This window comes from Salvelinus fontinalis, chromosome 17 (assembly GCF_029448725.1).
Source record: "Salvelinus fontinalis isolate EN_2023a chromosome 17, ASM2944872v1, whole genome shotgun sequence".
Taxonomy (NCBI): Eukaryota; Metazoa; Chordata; class Actinopteri; order Salmoniformes; family Salmonidae; genus Salvelinus; species Salvelinus fontinalis.
In genome coordinates, this window is record NC_074681.1 from 39,503,943 (window position 1) to 39,523,169 (window position 19,227).

A 19,227-nucleotide genomic window follows, 5' to 3' on the forward strand; every position below is an offset into this window, starting at 1 on the left:
GAGAGAAAAAGGAGAGATTGGAAATTGAAATTTATGACATTGAAAATGACTATGACGGAGACAGGTCCCTTTACGCTCCTCTCTTTGGTAGCAGTCAACCTTGCAATGAGGGCAGATCACACAGAAATAGGCTGTTGGGGGGTACTGAGCGCCGCGGACGGGATGAAATGGGGGGAGTGGAGGGGGAGGTGGGGTTGGGTGGGGTGGGGGGGGTTTGAGTAGGTGGGGAGGTGAGGGGGGTAGCCTAGCAGACAGGAGTGAAGGAGGACATTAGCGGGAGAGATGATGTTGTCAGTGACCGATGTAAATCGCGGCGCTACATAGTCAACAGACACAGTCGGCTGGCTGCGCGGGCCGGGCCTGTCGCCACGACGATGGCACTGACAAATGGAATATTTTCGGAGGACTTAATCAGAGGAAAATGGGGTTTCATCTGCACGCCTCCCCGCTCTGCCGCCCGCAAAGAGAGAAATGATTGCCTGTCCCTCTCCCTCTCGTTTTCACCCTCTCGTCCCTCTCTCTTTCATTCTTTCTGTTTCTTTCTTTCTTTGTTTCTCCCTACCTCTCTCTCTTACTGAGTAGAGAGACATTGTACATTGTAAAACTTTTCCCTGTTAAAAGTTGTCATATTTTACAGTAATGTTTTCCTTACAGTAAAAAAAACATATTACAGCATCCCTGCTGTAATTGTACAGGGATGCTGTAATGTTTACCAATAAAGAAAATAGTACATTGAAATATATTACAGCATCTCTGATGTAAAGTAAAATTACAGTATTAAACTGACAACTCTGGTGCCAGGATAATGCTGTGCATTTACAGTAAATTCTCCCTGAAATCTAAATAAGGAAAAACAATATATTTGTATGTAAAATACAGTTATTCAAATTGGTAACAACAAATTAACAACATAATTGACAATAGAAGTAACAACAGTTAACACACATGTAAACAAATGAGAGCATCATTACAACACTAATCTAAAAACGTCATTGTGTGTGTGGGACAGAGGCAAAGAGAGAGAGGGAGATGGAGGTCAAATTGTGTACAATCCTAGATCTATGATCAGGGGCAACTCTATTCGGGGTAAGGGGGAAAAACACAACGGGACAGTTGGGCAGGAGAGAGAACTCAGCGCAGCGTTACCGTAAGTGTTCCTCATGGGTCTCCGTAACAATCCTCCTCAGTTCTGATTTGCTAGCTCTTCTCACCCTTAAATAGGACAAGCATAGAACAATAAAGAATAGACTAAGAGACTGAGATGTGTGTGTGTACTTACCTCACTAGAGGTCTTCATTCAAACTCAGTCAGCTCTTGGAAGAATGGGGCAATGTATGGGTTGAAAACACCTGGCTTCCCCAAGGCCACCTTGTCACCTTTGTCCCATCTTCAGGGTTCATCATCTTGGGTCGATTCGAACCTACAGCATATATCCAATATAGTTCCTGAAATAAATGTAGGCAATGAACAAATACAATTAAGACAGCTAGATACAGCTACGTGTCCCGGTGTTGTTGGTGTTGTTGGAGTTCATGGTCTCCCTGTTGACTAAGACTATGTCACGGTGACATCTAGATGGCTACCAATATGAATTCTTTATTGTGTAGGCTGCCCTCCTACTTCAAATATAATCTTGGGAAAGAACAAAAAAATTACCCATGTTACTAGCTACCGCCGGCTACACTGTGATAAGCAACAACTACCCACTGCACCTTCGGTTGGCAGGCAGCACTTTCGGTTGGCAGGCAGCACCTTCGGTTGGCAGGCAGCTCGACACAACACTGGTCATTTGCATCGGCTTTAGTGGCTCGCGAGTATGGTTCACAACGTGGTTTACCGGTACGCTATGTGTAAAATGCAGCCTGTCAATCCGAGAGAAAAAAAACGTTGCGCCGGTAATATCCAGTGCATTCGGAAAGTATTCAGACCCCTTCACTTTTTCCACATTTTTTTAACGTTATAGCCTTATTCTAAAATGGATTTTTTTTAAACTATTCCCCGTCAATCTACACACAATACCCCATAATGACAAAGCGAAAAAAGGTTTTTCAAAATTTTTGCAAATTTATAAAAAAATAAGCAACAGAAATACCTGATTTACATACGTTTTCAGACCCTTTGCTATGAGGCTGGAAGTTGAGCTCAGGTCCATCCTGTTTCCATTGATCATCTTTGAGATGTTTATACAACTTGATTGGAGTCCACCTGTGGTAAATTCAATTGATTGGTCATGATTTGGAAAGGCACACACCTGTCTATATAAGGTCCACAGTTGACAGTGCATGTCAGAGCAAAAACCACGTCTGGAGGAAACCTGGCACCATCCCTACGGTGAAGCATGGTAGTGGCAGCGTCATGCTGTGGGGATGATTTTCAGCGGCAGGGACTGGGAGACTAGTCAGTGCAATCGGAGTAGTATTCAGACCCCTTGACTTTTTCCACATTTTGTTACATTACAGTCTTATTCTATTATTAATTAAATTGTTTTATCCCTCATCAATCTACACACAATACCCCATAATGACAAAGCAAAAACTGTTTTTTAGATTATTTTGCAAAGATATATAAAAAACTGGAATATCACATTTACATTTGTATTCAGACCCTTTACTCAGTACTCAGAGTCTTCTTGGGTATGATGCTACAAGCTTGACACATCTGTATTTGTTGAGTTTCTCCCATTCTTCTCTGCAGATCCTCTCAAGCTCTGTCAGGTTGGATGGGGAGCGTTGCTGCACAGCTATAATTAGGTCTCTCCAGAGATGTTCAATCGGGTTCAAGTCCGGGCTCCGTCTGGGCCCCTCAAGGACAGTCAGAGGCTTGTCCCGAAGCCACTCCTGCGTTGTCTTGGCTGTGAGCTTAGGGTCATTGTCCTGTTGGAAGGTGAACCTTCGCCCCCAGTCTGAGGTCAAATCAAATCAAATTTTATTGGTCACATACACATGGTTAGCAGATGTTATTGCGAGTGTAGCGAAATGCTTGTGATTCTAGTTTTGACAGTGAAGAAATATCTAACAAGTAATATCTAACAATTCCAGAACAAATACCTAATACACACAAATGTAAGTAAAGGAATGGAATAAGAATATATAAATATATGGATGAGCATTGTCAGAGTGGCATAGGCTAAGATGCAATAGCTAGTATAGAATACAGTATATACATATGAGATGAGTAATGCAAGGTATAAAAACATTATTAAAGTGGCATTATTAAAGTGACTAGTGTTCCATTCATTAAAGTGGCCAATGATTTCAAGTCTGTATGTAGGCAGCAGCCTCTCTGCCTTGAGATAGATGGAAAAAACGCTTCTATCGGTTCCAGCTTTGATGCACCTGTACTGACCTCGACTTCTGGATGGTAGCGGGGTGAACAGGCAGTGGCTCGGGTGGTTGTTGTCCTTTATGATATTTTTGGCCTTCCTGTGACATCGGGTGCTGTAGGTGTCCTGGAGGGCAGGTAGTTTGCTCCCAAGTGATGCGTTGTGCAGACCGCACCACCCTCTGGAGAGGCCTGCGGTTGTGGGCAGTGCAGTTGCCATACCAGGTGGTAATACAGCCCGCCAGGATGTTCTCAATTGTGCATCTGTAAAAGTTTGTGAGGGTTTTAGGTGACAAGCCAAATTTCTTCAGCCTCCTGAGGTTGAAGAGGCGCTGTTGCGTCTTCTTCACCACACTGTCGTTGTGGGTGGACCATTTCAGTTTGTCAGTGATATGTACGTCGAGGAACTTAAACCTTTCCACCTTCTGCACTGCTGTCCCTTCGATGTGGAATAGGGGGTGCTTCCTCTGCTGTTTCCTGAAGTCCACGATCATCTCCTTTGTATTGTTGACGTTGAGTGAAAGGTTATTTTCCTGACACCACACTCCTAGAACTCACCTCCTCCCTGTAGGCTGTCTCGTCGTTGTTGGTAATCAAGCCTACTACTGTTGTGTAGTCTGAAAACTTGATGATTGAGTTGGAGGCGTGCATGGCCACGAAGTCATGGGTGAAAAGGGAGTACAGGATGGGGCTGAGCACGCACCCTTGTGGGGCCCCAGTGTTGAGGATCAGCGAAGTGGAGATGTTGTTTCCTACCTTCACCACCTAGTGCGGCCCGTCAGGAAGTCCAGGACCCAGTTGCACAGTGCGGGGTTGAGACCCAGGGCCTTAAGCTTAATGATGAGCTTGGAGGGTACTACGGTGTTGAATGTTGAGCTATAGTCAATGAACAGCATTCTTACATAGGTATTCTTCTTGTCCAGATGGGATAGGGCAGTGTGTAGTGTGATGGCGATTGCATCGTCTGTGGACCTATTGGGGCGATAAGCAAATTGAAGTGAGGCTTGGGTGACAGGTAAGGTCCTGAGTGCTCTTGAACAGGTTTTCATCAAGGATCTCTCTGTACTTTGCTCCATTCATCTTTCCCTCTGTCAGAGTGACCATTTAGGTTATTGGTGACCTCCCTGACCAAGGCCCTTATCCCCCAATTGCTCAATTTGGCCGGGCAGGCCAGTTCTAGGAAGAGTCTTGGTGGTTCCAAACTTCTTCCATTTAAGAATGATGGAAGCCACTGTGTTCTTGGGGACCTTCAGTGCTGCAGACATTTTTTGGTGTCCTTCCCCACATCTGTGCCTTGACACAATACTGTCTCGGAGCTCTACGGACCATTCCTTCGACCTCATGGCCTGGTTTTTCTCTGACATGCACTGTCAACTGTGGGATCTTATATAGACAGGTGTGGGCCTTTCCAAATCTTGTCCAAACAATTGAATTTACCACAGGTGGACTTCAATCAAGTTGTAGAAACATCTCAAGGATGATCAATGGAAACAGAATGCACCTGAGCTCAATTTTGAGTCTCATAGCAAAGGGTCTGAATACTAATAATAAAGGGTCTGAATACTAATGAATACTAAATAAGATATCTGTTTTTTATTTTGAATACATTTGCAAAAATTTCTAAAAACCTTTTTTGGCTTTGTCATTATGGGGTATTGTATGTAGATTGATGATTTTTTTTTTTTTCATCAATTTTAGAATAAGGCTGTAACGTAACAAAATGTGGAAAAAGTCAAGGGGTCTGAATAGTTTCCGAAGTCACTGTAACTCTGGTATATCAAAATAAAACATTTCTTGTTTACAACCCAACAAAATGACCTTGCCAAACAGTTATCTCTAGTTTCCTATATTGCTACACAATTTACCTTGCTGCAGTTTCCTGTAGCTGTATTCAATTTGCTACCATATAGCTGCTCCATCCATAGACCCACAGGGGCAGAGAGGGCTCCACAACTTTGATGACATGATCCATTTCTCCCATGATGAATGTAGCAATCTCCCACCGTGTTGCACTGTCTGCCTAATTTGTTATGATGTGACACAGTGGAGGCTTGGTCGACTTGTTGCCAGTAGGGTCCAGCAGCTAAGTGGGATGAGAACTTCAAAAAGACCAAGAGGCTGACAAAATGTTTCCTTGATTTGATTTGTTTAGTTCTGGTGTCCAATTTATGGTTTGCAGTAGGCTAGTAGGCTACATACTCAACAGGATTTAATTGCAGTTTTAAGTCCACAATAGTTTTGAGTTCAAATGTAAATTACAGACCGTGTATTGGGAACATACTGGGAATATTCTCTGTCATTTGTCCTTTGGATATGACCGCAAACCCAAGACCTTTGTCCAAGAGACATATAATGCGTTTAGAAAATATTCATACCCCTTGACTTATTCCATATTTTGTTGTGTTACAGCCTGAATTCAAAATGGATTGCATTGATTGTTTTCTGTCGCCCATCTACACACAATACCCCATAATGACAAATTGAAAACATGTTTTTAGAAAGTTTTGCAAATGTATTGAAAATGAAATACAGAAATATCTAATTTACATAAGTACTCACACCCCTGAGTCAGTAAATGTTAGAATCACTTTTTGGCAGCGATTACAGCTGTGAGTCTTTCTGGGTAAGTCTCTAAGAGCTTTGCACACCTGGATTGTACAATATTTGCACATTATTATAAAAAAAATTCTTCAAGCTCTGTCAAGTTGGTTGTTGATCATTGCTAGACAGCCATTTTCAAGTCTTGCCATAGATTTAAGCCGATTTATGTCAAAACTGTAGCTAGGCCACTCAGGAACATTCAATGTCCAGTGTATATTTGGCAGTGTGTTTTAGGTTATTGTCCTGCTGAAAGGTGAATTTGTCTCCCAGTGTTGGTTGGAAAGCAGACTGAACCAGGTTGTCCTCTAGGATTTTGCCTATGCTTAGCTCTATTCCATTTATTTTTATCCTAAAAAATGTCGCTAGTCATTGCCGATTACAAGCATACCCATAACATGATGCAGCCACCACCATGCTCAAAAATACGAAGACGTACTCAATGATGTGTTGGATTTGCCCGAAATATTTGTATTCAGGACAAAAATATAATTTATTTGCCACAATTTTTGCAGTTTTACTTTAGTGCCTTATTGCAAACAGGATGCATGTTTTGGAATATTTTTTTCTGTACATGCTTCTGTCTTTTCACTCTGTCATTTAGGTTAGTATTGTGGAGTAACTACAATGTTGTTGATGCATCCTCAGTTTTCTCCTATCACAGCCATTAATCACAGCCAGTTGTGATACAGCCTGGAATTGAACCAAGGTTTTTGTGGTGATGCCTCAAGCACTGAGATGCAGTGCCTTAGACTGCTGCGCAACTCGGGAGCCAAATTGGTCCAAGGTTGTTTAAACTCTGTAACTGTTTTTAAGTCACCATTGGCCTCATGGTGAAATCCCTAAGCGGTTTCCTTCCTCTCCAGCAACTGAGTTAGGAAGGACGCCTGTATCTTTGTAGTGACTGGGTGTATTAATACACCATCCAAAATTGTAAATTAATAGCTTCGCCATGCTCAAAGTGATATTTTTACCCATCTACCAATTCTTTGCGAGGCATTGGAAAACCTCCCTGGTTGAATCTGTGTTTGAAATTCACTGCTCGACTGAGGGACCTCACAGTCATTGTATGTGTGGGGTACAGAGATGAGGTAGTCATTCAAAAATCATGTTGCACACTATTATTGCACACAGTGAGTCCATGCAACTTTGTATTTTGACTTGTTAAGCAAATGTTTAACCCTGAACTTAATTATGCTTGCCATAACAAAGGGGTGGAAGACTTATTGACTCAAGACATTTCAGCTTTACATTTTTATGTACTGTATTTGTAAACGTGTAAAAACACAATTTGTGTGTGTCGGCCAGTGACACAAAATCTCAATATAATTAATTTAAAATTCAGTCTGTGACAAAACGAAAAGCAGAATAAATCCAGGGGTGTGAATATTTTCTGAAGGCACTGTATTGACGGCATAACTGACAACTTCAGAAAAACAATGCACGCACTTCAGTGGGGCAGAAGTCTGTGTGTTGTTGTGATTCTGGATGGCCAGATAGCTAGCAACAATGACAAGAAGCTACCATGTGGGGAATCGTAGGTGGCTCTTTTCAGCTCGTAGTATATTATTATTGATACCATGTCTTGTTTTGAGGTGTTTTGACTGATGTCAAGTATATGCTAAAATGGCAAAAATTTGTTAGCTAGCGAACCAACAACTGTAACAATGTATTTGAGAGACAACAAGTGCTCACTGTGGAAAAGTATTTATGTTTTCAGTAAACATTGGAGACGAAATATTGCTTCCACGTTGTCAACAATCTCAGCCAACCCGGTCTGTTTTGCCTCATAGTTGCGCACGCGTCTGTTTTGTTGTTAAACAACCAACTCGTCTAGTATGAGTAGACTAACTAGTCCAAAAGCCCATCAGAATCCTCCCTCTCCTCCCGTGGGTTAAAGGTCAAGTTAAAGCTGGGCAGGATGTGAGAAGTAGTGATGTGCAGTTCGCGAACGATTCGTTCTTTTTGAACAACTCTTTATACCAACTCGAGAGTCATGATTTGTTTTTCTGAGTAACTCGCGTTCCTTTGCCCTGCTACTGCTGGCCGCAATAAGTGCTTGAGCAGGATTAACAACGGCTCAGCAGCTCCAGAGACACGCTCCGACCACCGACCATTGTGTCATATGCGCGCAGGAAAATACAACATGAGCATAGAGATGAAAAATACATGGTTAGAATTGATAATGGATCGCAATGAATTAATAATTGAATGTTATGAGGGACACAGCCTCTGCTCAACAAACTCAAACTCGAGAACGAATCGTTTGGGGGGGCTGCAGTTCGCGAGCGACTGGACCTATCATCTTCACGGCAGTCAAGCAAAGCATTCCGCCAAGAGTCGTTCACAATCTAGTCCCTTTCGTGGCCACACCTAGACCTCGTTTCAAATGTATTAAGAAATAATCGTATTTGTTTGCCTAGCAATCATCAAATGTACATTGTTTAAAGTACACGTTTACAAGTCTCAGTCACAAATTACAGCTCCAATAGGCCCCCTATGGTGAACAACATGTGAACGTGTGGCTCGTAGAATCATGACTCTTTCAAGTTTTCAGTTCGTCGTTTGCCGGTAGGGGGCGCTGAAGTATAAGTAGGGGGTCCTGCGTCTTCATGCTCTGGGCAGTACTGAATCAAATGAACTAAATGAGTCGAAAACATTTGTTCTTTTGACTGAACAAATCAGTAAAAAGAGCCAAACTTCCCATCAATAGTAAGAAGACCCAGACCCTAGATCCACTGTAACAACAGGGCAGCGAACCACAACAGAGGATGAATCACCGAGCGGAGCAACAGTGAAATTTGTCACCTTTTGCTGCAGATCAATGATAATTACCTCCCTGACACGAGTACAGTTATTACTTTACAGGATCAGGGACAGGGGGAGGAAGGGCTGGGGAGGGGCCACTGAGCTGGTCAATACTCTCTGAGATATGGCTCCTGTTGGCCCCCGGGCCTGACCTAATAGCGGCTCAACAAGCCATTACTGCCTCCGCTGGTCTGGTAGGAAAACACTCTGTGTGTGTGTGTGTGTGTGTGTGTGTGTGTGTGTGTGTGTGTGTGTGTGTGTGTGTGTGTGTGTGTGTGTGTGTGTGTGTGTGTGTGTGTGTGTGTGTGTGTGTGTGTGTGTGTGTGTGTGCGCTCACGTGCGTGTGCGTGCGTGTGTTCTAGTCCAGCAGCATACCAATAGAAGCTTGTACAGATACAGGCAGAAAAAACACATTGCTTTATCAACCCAACATAAAGTGTTACTAAATTGCTCCATTTAAAAACACATACTGTAAATGCATTGTGAGAGAGCATCTTACCATGTGGCTCTGAGTGAATAGTGAACACATGTTGAGAAACATAATTCTTTTAGTAGCAGAGCTATTTCCCAGAGCCTCAGTAATAATCATAACTCCATTGTCAATGCACCTCCTACTACCTGAGCACAGAGGGATATGATAATGCACCAGCATGGCTTCTGTTGTTGCTGGATTGCTCAAGATCTGTAAAGCTCAGGTATTTACTTTACAGAAATATCACAGGTGCGGTAGTTAGGGGAAGCCAGGTAATAGCCTATTGTATACAGTAGGTGGTATACAAGCATTCTGCTGTCACAGAATCGTAGCGCTTAAATTGGACTTGTAACAGATAACACTTGCAAAAACCTTTGACTACTTCCTCACGATTAGTGGTACGGCTGATACACATACGTATGATACAATTTAGGAAAAGATCCACTGTGGACTAGGGTCGGTCCTTGTTCTCTTTCTTACAAAGAAAACCTCTTTTGGTAGCAGCTCAGCCCAGGGCAAACTGGCTTCATCTCTCTCCACCTATCCTCTTGGGTCCTTCTCCGCTCGCCTCGTGGCGAGAGAGCGGGCGCTCGACGGTCGGTGGGCTGCATGAATGTGGCTCTCGGTCTCCAAGACGGGATTTGGATTGTTCGGCTCTGATTTGAATCCTGGGTTTTGAGGAGAGAGGCAGTCTGGCCAATCAGAAGGCTCTCCTCTGTAGGGGATAGAGGTCAGAGGTTGTATACGTAGATCCTCCACTTCAACTACTGTTTTTATCCCAACGGCGGTCTGTTTAAAATAGTCTCTTTTATACGCTAATGTAAATGAAAATGACATGACCTCTTTTCCAAATCTAATACAAATGTATTTTGGACAACTTTGTTCCAAAGTTTTCTGTTTGATAGTAAACATTAACTTTCATGGCATTGAAAGTAAATGTGTTTTTAACTTTCATGGATAGTTATACGGTTGTGTATTATGTCTTTTGTACGCATAATGTAGTTCAAATAAAGTGTTACAGCACTAATACCCACCCCAACTGGCAGCTTTTACGCAGCTTAAATACTGGATACCAGTCTCCTTTGTTTTAGTATTATATCTACCACTTGTTTGTTTAACTCATTTGCAATTCTGGTCAGGCTTATGGCTGCATCCTCTCTTATAACTTAAGAATCTTTTGTTATTATCCGTTTCCATTTGAAAATCTTAAACGTTAAGACTTAAAACTCTAGGACCTGGCTGCGTTTGCAGACTCTGGGCTTATGTTCTTTTCTCTTAAATTAGTTGAGTTTCTTTGAATATCCTACGGTTCATAAGGCAATTGATAAAGGAAGTCATACCTATCCTTATCAACAAGTGGTTTACTTTTGGTGAAGAGTACCTCAACGGTATTGTAAAGTAATGCATATTCTGTACTGTATTGCGATGCTCATGCTACTTATAAAACTTCACACAGTTTGTGTTGCGTGTTTGAATATGCCTACTGCTGATGGTGTGCACATTTGACCATTACACATACTGTAACAAAGTCCATTTATTTTTCAGATGGGGATCTGAAAATGAAGGCAGTTATCTGACTTGGAAAGTCGATCACATTTCCTCTTCTGATACAGAGCTCAGCGCCGAGGATTGTTCCACATTCCTTATGCATACTCTCACAAACACCGTCTCTCTCTCTCTCTCTATCCTGATCTCTCTCCCCTCTCTCTCCTCCACACTCAGTTCCTCTCTCACTTTATTAAACGACCTGTCTGCCTGTACACGCTGTCTGTCCCAGGTGGCTCTGTATGTTCAATTCTATCATTAAAACCCATTACCCAGCTATCAAAACCCCCTGTAAATCCAGCTAATGACCTCATTTCCCTAAGTGTCACCTGTGTCAGTCAGCGGCAGGGACGCTTGCACTGGCGTACATCCAAAAAGGGTCCGGATGGAGTACCCCATACCGCTCCCTACCCTCCATTCCTCTCGCCTCTAAAAAGAGGTTAGAGAAATCAGTAGCCAACCAAAAATTACATGGCAAGGTGACGAGGGACAGTGTGTGTGTGACTACTCAAATATTCTACTTTAATAGCTAGGCCAGATCAACTAGGGGCCCAATTTCAATACAACGAAGAAGAGAGAACCAGGTAAGAGGGGGTAATGGCTGCTGTTTGACTAAATCCATTCCAAATCCCATACACATCCATCATAAGTGAGGGTTTATGTACTCCGAAGGGGTGATAATAGCATTTAGCATTTTCACACAGCTTCCCGTGTTCTGGATTTGAGTGGAGAGAACGAAGGGTGAAGAAAGTGGAGTAGGGGACGCGGGTCGTTTCTTTTCCCTCCTTCTTCCTCCTCTTCCTCCCCCTTACATGCTCCTTCCTCTCCTCTCCCACTCTTTGGGAAATCATTCCCTGAATTGGAAAAGGGGCCCTGGGGCCACCGGTGCGACCAGTCACTAGTTTTTTTACAGTGGATAATTGACTCCCTTCGCCTGGTAATTCATCGCTTGCATATGCCAGCTAATACATCAGTGGGAGAGAAGCTGCCGACCTCCCAACCTTCTCTACACCCCCCCCCCCAAAACGCACACGCACCACCGCCCACACACTCTTACCTCACACACACCACCTCACACACACACACATACTCTAACATCACACACCCCACTTTTCAACCTCACACACACGGGGCCCAGGCCGGGCCCCTCCTTACCAAAGAGCCAGGAGCTGGGAATGAGAAGAGGGAGCGAGGCGGCGGAGGAAAAACCTGAGATGATAGATGGGGCGTATTGTGGCATTATGAATGAATTATGCCTCCCAAATACCTTGAGCAGTGCAGACTGTCAGCCTGTATCTATACTAATCTGAGAGGAAATATGACTGTTTCCACATTAAAGAGGGCTGCAAAAGAACCAGCTATGGAATTAATTGAGCAATCAGGCCATTAGAAAGAAATGTCGTACACGGCTTCTCTATCGCCGAGACCACATTTATCATCCTCGACTGGCGGTCCCATTCTTTTATGTGTTTTCCCCCCCTCCTCTCGCTTATCGTTTTAATGTACCCCTATCACCAAACAGATTAGGATTATTGTGACAAGACAAAGGTATATTCTTTCTTTTCGATAGTGGTGTCAGCACCTGATGCATTTATCATGGGTGTCACCCAGACCTATCCTCTTCAACTTCCGTGCCGCGCTCCATTTTCTCTGTGCGGCATCATCTTCCTAACGCAAGAAAAAGGAAGCGTAATACTGCCGAATGGAGTTACAATGTTTGAATTGGATTTTTATTAAAGCCGTAGTTGATCAAATTATGTTGAGGTCATTTTTCGACACATACTCACAGATAAATGTTTCATCTTATATTTTCCTTGATTGAGGCCTAAATCCATCTTTATTGGTTTCTCTTGATGTGTGTATGTTTAATAATGTGCTTATACAGTATACCTTGAGCATGTCACCTTTCATTTGTTTTGTACACGCAGCTCTAATTGGAGAAATAGTTGTTTGTATTTTGTTTAGTGTTTTTTTATTTGCTTTTACATGCCTTTGTATGTGACTCCTCGGCTGAATTAGTTGATGTAATCGTTTTTAACGTTTCTCTAATTTGATTTAGCTAAATGATTGTCTCTAATTTTATGAAGCCCATAAAACACCATTTCAGTAGTAGCCTAAGCCTACCACTAATATAACACAAGTTGAGGTGGAAGCGGTTGTGCTGTACAATAGTGATTTATCATCTGATGGTCCTGTATGGAAGTACATTAGGCTCCCTCTCTCTGGTGTAGACTGGTGTAGGCTCCAGGCCACAGCGTTAACCTTGCCCTTGTTCCAGGCTGCGGGCTGGAGGAGAGACTAAAGTAAGAATGGGGCCGCTGGCTCCTCAAGGGTACTGTGGCTACTACAGCTCCCTGCTTAGAGAGGAGCTTTGAGCTTTTGCCCATTACAAAACACTCCCTGGGGTTATTTTTTCATTAGACTCATAAAAGCTTTAAGTTTGATATAGCTTGCATGGGCTCCCTTCAGTAATTACATTAATATGATGTACTGTCATATTTTGATTGTATGCATTTCACATGTAAAATAAGGGCAGCTCAATATCCCACAATGGCAGTCACAAAATAAACACTGACTGTATACACGACTCTAGGGTATTCATTTTTGGAAAATATCAAATGTTTTTCCATTTCTAGTGGGACGGCATTAGAAAAAAAAGGATAATAATTCATATTTATAAAAAATACTATTATATGTATAATACTATTAACCTACACAGTCTACTGGTAACATGATTTGGTAAAATACTTTAAACATATATATTTTTTATCTTGATATAGTAGATAAAATAGTAATGTGTAAGTGTGTAACCAAATGCCCACTGAAATTAAAGTATAGATAGGCTTGAAGCAATAGTGCTGAATATTCTCTGAGACAAACTGATGGCATCAAAAGGCCAAAATCAAAGTTGTTTTCGAAAACTGAGCTCCATGCTGCTCTATGATCAATGAAGCTCTATCTCCCTCTGGAGTATAAAAAGGGACATTACATGAAATGATCCAACGTTCAAGGACTATACGTTTGTAGATCTAGAAGAAAATACATTTAATTCTAAAATAAAAAAATCTAAACTGTCATCATATTGCTTTGTACACCAAGTGACCAAGATCCTAAAGTCCCACAGAAAACCATGAAAGCACTTTAAACAATGTCAAAGCGTAATCCCCGCCATGTTTCGGTAAGAACCTGAGGAATGGGGCTGAAATTGTAACCACTCTCAAATTCATAGACAGAGCGATGGATGGAGAAACTGACCATCAATCCATGATATCAAAATTTAAGTTTTAACCATATTTTGAGGATATAATTGTTTACATTTATTTTGTTTACAAACAATCTTATATTTTGGGTTCTGATGCGGTACGAGTCGACAGTTGAACTGAATTCATGAGACATTTCTAAGTTACATTCTGCAAGGACTCAGAAATACAGCGTTCTAGTGTGATTGAAATGTAGAGGCAACGTTCCCACGTTAGTGGAGACTATTCACAGTAACCGCTGAATATGTCGGCTCAATTTAAAATTACCTTTACATTTCTATCGCACAATCTGTAAATTCAGCGATTCAGATTGAATCAACGGGTACATATAATTAATTAATAAGTCAAAAACTGTATATAGCAACTGCAGATTGCCCCTTTAAGGTCGCGTTTTAACTCACCTTCAGGTTTTGTTCAGCCCTCTGAGCTTCCTTGGCTCCATGTTTATTTTATTTTATCTTTATTTAACTAGGCAAATCAGTTAATTAAATACAAATTCTTATTTTCAATGACGGCCGAACGGGGCAGAACGACAGATTTTTACCTTGTCAGCTCGGGGATTCGATCCAACGCTCTAACCACTAACCACCTGCCGCCACATGTGGTGAAATACCCCTGAAAACTCAGCAGAGGGCAATGAAATTACATTTGGTACCACCTGAACTAATTTTCCCAGGCATGCACCCACAAAAGCATAAAATAAACTGGTTATGCCAAATGTAGATACAAATGTGTAAAGATGATGTGAAGAGGAAAAGAGCGGGATTCTACCACCTGTGACATAACAGTCCAAACATACAAGCAGATGTCTAGACTGGACACCCACATACATAGAAGCAACACTATTCCACTATGTCTTGAGAAACAAAGGCCTGAGAGAGCACAGGCCATTATCCCACTGTTGCCACCTATATAGCGATTGAGGAGGGAACCAGCAACTATGTAGTAATGGAACATGTGCACTGTCACCTCTCCCACAAGGCCCGACCTCTTGTCAGAGGCCATAACATCTATTTTCAGAGGCCGTAAGCCAACACTCCCATAGGGAGACAGTAGTCAATGAGAAGAAGCACTGCATTTGATCCTTATAAGTAAATTGTATTTATATTGTCATCTTACCAAAGATTACCGATATATTAATATTGACAACCATCATGTCCAGCTCATCTTAGTTAAATATAAAATAGGCCTAATAATATACTTTTTATCACCTTTCCTATTTGAAGAGGATTTTTTACCATTCTTAAAGTGTATTAGGGTATTTCATCGGTTGTATTTCATCAGCGAAAAATGTAACAATCATATTCCTTGACCCATATTTTTCTTCGTGCATGCATAGGCCAGCCTACTTACCTCACAAAGTCTTTGTCACCCTTCTCGCGCCATGCGTTTGTACTTTCCCCTCCAGGAGCAGCGGTTCTGCACGCTCTGCCGACTGTCCAATCAGAAACTGGTAGCATCTCGTTGCTATGTCTCCATACCCGGCTCTTTCTCATGACAGGTGAGGTTGCATAATTTCCCTAGCAAAATACAGGTGATCAGGTATATGTAGACCATTTCCATTTTCAGTAATACAATTGATAAACGTATTTCTTTTCTGGTTTATGAAGTTGACTTCTTGACAGACATGGCATCTCATCCTATGATGTTTAGCCTAGTAGTTCAGGGCAACTTTGGAGCACTTGCTACTTGATACCGCTCTTTACTTTTCATCGTTCTTTAGACTCTTTGGATACGTTTGTGTATGTGTGTGTTGTGTGCTTGTTTCAAAATGCACAAATGCACTGACAGATAGCGATACAGTCAAGCATTTTTATCAAACTTTTGAAATATTTATTTTATCTTGAATAACTAAATTGGCCTTGAATAACACATTTTGACCGGTTTCCTAACGAGGCACAGCACTTCACATACTGTAGCTGCAACAGCTGGAGAGAGACCACGCCTTTCTAAAATAGTCTTCCAATCAGATTATCTCATTACTGTTGCCACTCATTTTACAGCCATTCCCCACTCAGAAAGGATCTTGGTAAATTAGCATGTGGCCAATGATGTTAAGTATGCAAATATTTGACGTTATCCTATGCACTTGCATTGTTCTTGCGATATTATCTGTGGACACCGGTTGTTGTCTCATTTCCAACAGCGATAAACAGAGTAGCTACTGTGTCACAACTTCACTAGCACTAACAGTGACATATCAGCAAGCAATATTATTGTCTCGATTTTGATTTCATGTGCAAAATGACATTTGAGGAACTAAGTGGGGATTATTCTGCAGAAAGGTAAACTACTTTAAAGCGCTTTTGTCAATGCCAGTGCAATTTGCAAATGACTCTCTTTACACTTTAACTTGGCAAGCAATGCATGCATTAACATTTCAAAAATAATGCTGAAAACTTCAGTGTATTTTTATTCAGATATTTAACTTCTGTAACGTTATCTAAGTAATTTGACAACAATGCTACGACTTGGTTAGTTAACTAGCTAGGTAGCTTGGCTTGGTTGAAGTATTTGCAGTATTCGAATATGTAACGCCAGCTTTTCTGTTGAGCTCACGAGACGCGTTCCGGTCAGCCAATCTGCAGTTAGCCTAACACTGTAACGCCGGTGTCAGGTAATTTTAGGGAAACACTTTTGACCTGAATTTAAAACTTCAGTGTAACGTTAATTGACTATCTTTGTACTCATCATACAATAGGAGTTTGGTCAATTATGGAGTGACATGCACCGAAAAACAAACGCGATTTCAGAGTTTGAACTTGCAAATCAGTCAGTTGGACTCGCAGCTAGGTCAAGGTACATAACTACCTACGCTAGCTAGCTAGCTAACGTTAATCCTAGTAAGTACACGATAGCCAGCTCCTGCGCTTGGCAGTAACGTTGGTCTGCCAGGTCAGATAGACTAGCCCTGGCATACCCTCCTTTTCAATAATTTGAGCTTTGCCCATGCATATGTGAAAGTTGATGTGAGTTTGATGTTAGTTTTAATAATACACTATTTTCTCTGTTTTAGGATGGATACAGTGGCAAAAGCATTGGAAGAGGTTCTCTCATTGGCATTACCCCAAGGATGCATAACAGTAGGGGTCTATGAAGCAGCAAAATCATTGAATGTGTAAGTAGGCTACACTTTAAAACCAATGAAAGTTCAAAGTTCCAATGATGTAGTTTTTGTCTATGCATGCTTGTTTAGAATGTCTGCATTTCATGTTCTGTTACTGTGTTACTAACCACATATCTGTTACTTTCATCATTAGAGATCCAGATAATGTGGTTCTGTGCATCCTGGCAACAGATGACGAGGATGTAAAGGACGTGGCCCTTCAGATCCACTTCACCCTGATCCAGGCATTCTGCTGTGAGAATGACATCAGCATCCTGCGAGTTAACAACACCAGGCGTCTGGCAGAGATCCTCGGCGGAGGGACACAGGGGGGAGAGCCCATGGATCTGCACTGTGTCCTGGTCACTGTAAGTATCTATTTCCACTTTATTCACCTCATATTCACTCAAAAATTATAACTTTCAAACACGAACAGGTGCTAAAAATGGCTCAAAAGTTATTTTCTTTTACTGGTGCACATGAGACACTCTCTCTGGACATGCCAGAACATTCCCACACCCACTAATTACTCATTCCTTGTGTCCTGTAACCGAACAACTCAGTCTTGTCACTAATGACTTCTGTGGAATTTTCATTGAGGGAAATAACTTGAATTGCTCATCGTCTTGAAACTCCCAGGTGTCTATCTATTTTATTGCAGGCCATAAAATCAGGCATTAGGATACTTATGCAACTATTGACTCTCTATTTTTATCTTGTCTTTGCAGAGCCCACACTCCTCCTCCTGGAAAGACCCAGCCCTGAGCAAAGTGAACCGCTTCTGCAGGGAGAGCCGGTGCATGGACCAGTGGGTACCCATCATTAACCTCCCTGAGCGATGAAGGGTCCCCCTAACAGCAAGACCTGCAAAGGACTCTCTCTGTACGCGAGTAGAGTGATCCCTGATGGACACACTACCCTGGGAAAATTCCTGATGGAGGAAAAAGAAGACAAACAACCACAAAATAAAGCATTTTGAGAAGAAAAAAAGAAGATCAGATCCAGCCATCTAGATGGGATACAAAAGGGGGTAGATTTCCACTGGGACTGGTGGAGTTGAACTCTCAGCTATGGCAGTCAGGGCGAGATGACAAGGCACTTTTTATGTTCAGCCACGAGACCGAAACCGACGTCTGTGCTTTTTAACGGAAGATGGACACACTATACAGAAGGATAAAATCATGTATGGCAGAGCACTTCATCTTGTGGGGACTTAAAAGATTGAGAGAAACAAAAAGATGAGCTCTTTTGTAGGCACTGTTGTTAAGACAACCAAGGCCTATCTCTTTGCCGAAACAGAGCACTTGTAGAAACACTGGACTTGTTGTATTTTTTTATTCACAATGTTGATGTTGTCTTTACTATTATTGTTATATAATTATTTAAAAAGGGAAGGGCTAAATATCCAATGAACAGTGAATATACTATGCATTCAGTCAGTGTTTCCATTGCCAACAGTTTTTTACACAAGTGAATAGTTTTTTTTACAGTTAAGTTATTTCTTATGATATTTAAATGTATTTATGTTTACAATTTTTTTACCATTATCTCTCTGCAATTGTCTGTAAAGACACAGGTGTATTATTGTCGTCAATAAAAAGTATTTTTGGAGCCAGAACTTGATGGTCCTCATTCATTTTTTTTCTTCATTTCTGGAAATGTAACATAGCTAGTTGAGCTTTGACCCCTCTGACAGTTGTATAGGGAATCACGTGTGGATCATGGAGGTCACGCTGGCCTCTATGGACTCAGTGACATCTTCATCCCTGGGTGACAATAGCCCCCCTCCACTCCACGCTTTGTTCTGCTTGGGTCAGCAAGGCCGTGCTCATTCATCCGAACGGTTTTCACCCGTCCTGAGTTCAGCCCATGATTGAGCTGAGTGCCCTTTCTGCATACCTCTTTGAATGCATTACGTCTGCCTGCCGCCTCATTTGGAAATGTACTGCACGCACATTTGCAGCACATTTGACAATCCGGGTTTCTGCTCGGTACACATGCTTTGATTTTTCACTTGCATGCAAAACTAGCTATTGAACTAGACAATAGTGAGTGCTCAGGTGAATAAAGGTAGAATGGAAAAAGGAACACGGCTTCAACTAATAGTGTATGGCCAG

General features: G+C 41.9%; 1 protein-coding gene and 1 long non-coding RNA gene across 3 annotated transcripts; one reads left to right on the forward strand and one right to left on the reverse strand.

The window, feature by feature from the left end:
- Positions 1-231: 231 nt before the first annotated feature.
- Positions 232-15,858, reverse strand: LOC129814345 (uncharacterized). The gene is made up of 3 exons (XR_008753248.1): positions 15,358-15,858; positions 1,280-1,445; positions 232-1,212 (listed from the first exon to the last, which is right to left on the reverse strand). It is a non-coding gene; the product is annotated as an uncharacterized LOC129814345 (long non-coding RNA).
- Positions 15,407-18,728, forward strand: LOC129814344 (growth arrest and DNA damage-inducible protein GADD45 alpha-like). Of its 2 annotated transcripts, none has more exons than XM_055867422.1 (4): positions 15,407-15,505; positions 17,021-17,122; positions 17,265-17,478; positions 17,839-18,728. In XM_055867422.1, exons 1-4 carry the CDS (start codon positions 15,474-15,476, stop codon positions 17,950-17,952), a joined length of 462 nt encoding a protein of 153 aa, XP_055723397.1. In that variant the 5' UTR covers positions 15,407-15,473; the 3' UTR covers positions 17,953-18,728. The 2 variants fall into 2 exon arrangements, with proteins under 2 accessions (XP_055723397.1, XP_055723396.1); XM_055867421.1 differs by lacking the exon at positions 15,407-15,505 and adding an exon at positions 16,062-16,289.
- The last annotated feature ends 499 nt before the right edge of the window (positions 18,729-19,227 follow it).

What these genes read in the sequence shown, in the direction of transcription:
- LOC129814344 (XM_055867421.1), top strand. Translation starts at nt 16,240, where the DNA reads ATGTGCAAAATGACATTTGAGGAACTAAGTGGGGATTATTCTGCAGAA. An exon ending in GGGGATTATTCTGCAGAAAG is followed by an intron (nt 16,290 to 17,020) that starts GTAAACTACTTT and finishes TCTCTGTTTTAG; the next exon opens with GATGGATACAGTGGCAAAAG. An exon ending in TGCACTGTGTCCTGGTCACT is followed by an intron (nt 17,479 to 17,838) that starts GTAAGTATCTAT and finishes TTGTCTTTGCAG; the next exon opens with AGCCCACACTCCTCCTCCTG.